This window comes from Oryzias melastigma, linkage group LG17 (genome assembly GCF_002922805.2).
Source record: "Oryzias melastigma strain HK-1 linkage group LG17, ASM292280v2, whole genome shotgun sequence".
In the NCBI taxonomy this organism is placed as follows: domain Eukaryota; kingdom Metazoa; phylum Chordata; class Actinopteri; order Beloniformes; family Adrianichthyidae; genus Oryzias; species Oryzias melastigma.
The window spans coordinates 29,158,114-29,162,498 of record NC_050528.1 but is presented as its reverse complement, the minus strand read 5'-3'; the positions used below and the strand labels follow the sequence as shown (position 1 = coordinate 29,162,498).

Sequence of the window (4,385 nt, the reverse complement as noted above, 5' to 3'; positions counted from 1 at the left end):
GGAGCTAAAAACGAGCACAATGATTGGAGAAGAATCCCACAGGTGCAGAAATACCTGTCTCTGATCCAGGACAGTGGTGGTTTATTCATACAAGGAAGAAAAATATAAACACAACAATTTTGCTCATCTGTCATGAACCGAATTCAAAGATGTGAAACATTTCCTGAAAACTCAAAATAACAATTTCTCTCAAATATTGCTGACAAATCTGTCTAAATCTTTTCTCTTTTCCAACCTCACAGGTGTGCCATATGCTGATTAGATGTAATTATTACACAGGTGTGCCTTAGACTACAGTAAAAGGCCACTCTAAAATGTTCAGTTGTATTACATGTATGATGCCACAGTAGTTCATGAGATGAATGTCCATGATTCTACCATGTGCCGTCTCCTAACTTGACTGTACATCCAACCAGCCTCACCCGACTATGTGTAACCACAATAGTCCAGGACCTCCATATTCAGTATTTTCACCTCCAAGATCGTCTGAGTCCAGCCACTCAAACGGCTGCTGAAACAACAAGAACTTCAGCAGAAACTGCTTTAGGGAAACTCATCTCATCCTCATTAAGGTCTCAGTTTGTCGTCGTTATCGGCTTGAGTAGAAAATGCTCACATTCTGGTCCATTGGAGAGGTGTTCTCTTCAGGGATGAGTCCTGGTTTACACGGTTCAGGGCAGATGGCCGACAGCGTGTGTGGCGTTGTGTTGGTGCGTGGTCTTCAGATGTCAGTGTCGTGGATTGAGTGGCCCCTGTGGCCAGTCTGAGGCACACCTGTGCAGTAATCATGTCTAATCAGCATCTTGATATGGCACACCTGTGAGGTGGGAGGGGTTATGGTAAATGGTGTATACTTGTATAGCACTTTTCTACCTTTCTTGAAGGCCCAAAGTGTTTTACAGTCACAGACCCATTCACACACTGATGGTAGCTCTGCTGCTGAACACTGGCGTCAACCTTCCACTAGGGGCAACGTGGGGTTCAGGACACTTCGACACATGGCAGGAATCAACAAACCTGGGTACAATATTTGAGAGAAATTGGTATTTTTAGACTTGACATGATAAACAAAAGCAAAAGTGTTGCCTTTTTATTTGTGGTCATTATAAAACCGGAATTTTAACAGAGTAGATCAGAAGCTTGGAAATGTTTACTGTTAACCTATAGTTTTAAGTTACATGTTGCAAACAAGTTTTTAAATCAGGACTTAGTACTTTGAGAAGTTTTCAGTTGAACTTGAAAACTACTGAAGCTGAAAGCTGTACTTATATTTTCAGATGTGCAGGATACGCTTGAAGTCTGTTTTGTTCTAAATAGGGTCAGTGCTTTACTGGGTTCATTCTTACTTAACCTATAGATTTTTTTAACCTCTTAGCCATTGCAGGTCAGCATCAGCCACTCTAAAATGTGGTGTGCCTCATGGCTCTATTTTGGGGTCCATTTAATTGTATTTTTGCAAATTGTTCATTTTATTGTTTTGATGAGGATGATACAGTTTTCTTGACTTTCAAAATGTATGCTGGACTTTTTCCACTACCTCCTGAGCAGCTTAAAGGTCATTTTGTTTCTAATTATATAATCTGTAGTTTGCAGATAGCGTTTGGAAGCTGATTAAACACAAACAGCAGGTCGATAGACAAATCTAGCCCTATCTACGAAGACTGTGAGCTAAATCAAGCTATACCTTTTGGTTTAGCTACTTGGAATTTTTCTCACATCAATGACATTATTATTGAATTATTGAATTTATGGTAAATCAGTCCCCCCTTTGACCACATTTGCTCCAGAACGCTGAGCGTCTGTTTACAATCAGTCCGGTCAGATCATAAAACTGGAGATCAGTCTGATTCTTTACTTCTGATAAAGAAACTTTATTACTCAAATATCATCAAACTGGGTAATGGTTTAGTGTGAAATGCCTTGAATTTAGATAATGAAGCTTTAAAAGAGGAACTGTGTTTCCACGACGACAGGCGTCCTGAAGTGCTGCTCGTGTTGAACTTTCCTTTTCTTCCTTCTGACAGGTTTTTGCAAAGAACAGAAGAAACCAAAGGTCATCTTCATGATGGGTATGTGAACCGCTTCCTAAGCAATGTCTGCTACACACACACACAAATACACACTCGCACTGAAACACACAAACATATGCACATTAGAAAGATAATAGCAGGGTAATAATAACCAGCTGTTTGTGTTTAACTAATCAGATTAACTTTGACTTTCAATTACTGTTATCAGCTGTGATAACAGTTGCTCAAATTTATAAGTAAGTGAAATTAAACGCACGCCGTGGAAGCCTGAACCGGTCGACGTGAAACACACGTCGAAGGGCATTATCCCGCTTATAACATGGTTACTTAAGGAATCAAAATTTAGTGCTTCAATCTTTTTTTGTAACATATATTTATTCATTTTTATAAAAAAACAAGACATATACCTAAAAAAAAAAAAGACAAGACTATAATATAACACAAAAGAACAGCAGTAAGTAAAGATGATATCAGACACACAAACAAAAGAAAAAATGTTTCAAAACAACATTATGAAATAAAAAGTAAATTAACTACTGCATGTAGCCCTCCAAACGGAGAGTCATGGAAAAATAATGTCTTCAAATTCCGATGTTACTACCCCTTAAGAATGTCATCAATAGTCGTTGGTTAGCTATGTTAGCTCGGTGCTGCTAGCGCTCAGAAATGCATAACAACAGTGGTTTTATAATTTTAAAAAGGTTGTGCTGAAATAATGAGTGATTACTTACATTTACATCCCTCCACGACGAGGGTTCGCCTCTATCGATGTCAGACACCTCTATCATTTCAAATGCCCCTAAAATTGGACGGGTAGGGAAGAATTTGGATTTGTCCAAAAAAAGTCATTACTTACATTTAAATGTAAACTTCTGTGGTTCAGAGAGCACCTGTGGGAAGAAATGGGTTCTCTGCAGCTCAGTGCAACAGGGATCAACCCGCCGGCAGAGGGACACGCAGCTCTAAGTCCCTACACCTTTCCCCCTAAAAAAAGCAACTTCATTCACCACTACCCCTCCAAATGCCCCTACAATTGGAGGCTGGGGGGTACATGTGTCAAAGTCGAGGCTCGGGTGCTGGATCCGGCCCATGGGGTAATTATATCGGGTCCTCCACATCATCTCATATTATTATTATAAACGGCCCAGTGTTATCTTGCTGACATATTGAAGAAACTAATTTGTACAAGGAGAGTAAAATATTATAAGTTAGAAGAAGATCCTGGTTCAAGCTGGGACCTTTCTGTGTGGAGTTGCTATGTTCTCCCTGTGCATGCATAAACACATTGCATAGCTTGATTGGTGGCTCAAAATTGCTACTCAGTAAGTGTGTGGCCCTGCAAAAAAATGATGAACCCCCTTCACCCAATAGTAGCTGGGATAGGCTCCAGCAGCCTTGTGACTGAAATGGATGGTTCAATTTTTTCATTTATTTGAACAAAATTTACAGAGTTAAGGTAAAACATCATTAAAATAAAAGCGTTGGTTTTTGTTCTTAAACCTGAACACAGTGGTCATGATTTATTTGTTTTGGTTTTTGCAGTGAGAGGAGTCAACAGAGCTCAGTCTCCATGGACCAATGTCGTTTTCACAGTCATAGAGAAACACAAAGATCTGTCCGTCTGTGTGGGCTCTCTGTGAGGAGTGTGTGTGGAATTGTTGAAACTCCTTTTCCCTGCAGATAACCTGACCAATCTTAATTAACACCTGTTTGTGTGAATATTGGAGCAGCAGACACCGAGGCGCACAAAAAGCCTTTTCTTGCTCGGCAAGATGGCGCCTGTGTTCGGCTCAGCCGCTGCCAGCAGGAGTTTTCCACAGAAATTACCAACTCTTTTTATTTCTGTTCTCTTGGTTATATTTTATGTGAACTGTGTTTTAGCTGCTTTTATTTATGACCGTTTTACACTGCTGTCTATCGGACTGTCGCTGATTGGAAAAGATACCTCGTCTCCCTGCGCCGCCGTTCTCCGCTCCCTGTGTCCGGCGTCTCCAGAAGGTTCCCAGACTGTAGCCTTTCCGGGACTTCGTCGACCTCGGTGGAAAAGGAGAGGGAAAAGATCTGGCATCCAGGTGAAAATCCGACTGCGATGGAAACGCGGGGCTTCCGGAAGACGTCGCCGAGAGTTCCTTGCCAGCTGTCAGCTGTCAGCTTCCTCCAACCCAAACGCTCTTCCCGCGTCGCTGCTCGGACGCGCAGGATCCGGAATCCTGAGGCAGTGCTACCTGAAGACGGTTTATCCAGACTTTTCTTCCGACTGGCCGCCTCCTCCTGTGATTTGTGGAATATCCGATGGTCCTGGATCCAACCCCGAGGTTCTCCGAACCCTGACGCGGGCTTCTATCGACAGCAGTC

General features: G+C 41.8%; 1 protein-coding gene across 2 annotated transcripts in view; it reads left to right on the top strand.

The window, feature by feature from the left end:
• The window catches only part of ak5 (adenylate kinase 5), a 99,590-nt gene that overhangs the window by 77,450 nt on the left and 17,755 nt on the right, over positions 1–4,385 (top strand). For both annotated transcript variants that reach the window (XM_024281640.2, XM_036216425.1), the window contains exon 10: positions 2,025–2,069. In XM_024281640.2, the coding sequence (XP_024137408.1) occupies positions 2,025–2,069 (45 nt within the window). The remainder of the gene's footprint in view (positions 1–2,024; positions 2,070–4,385) is intronic.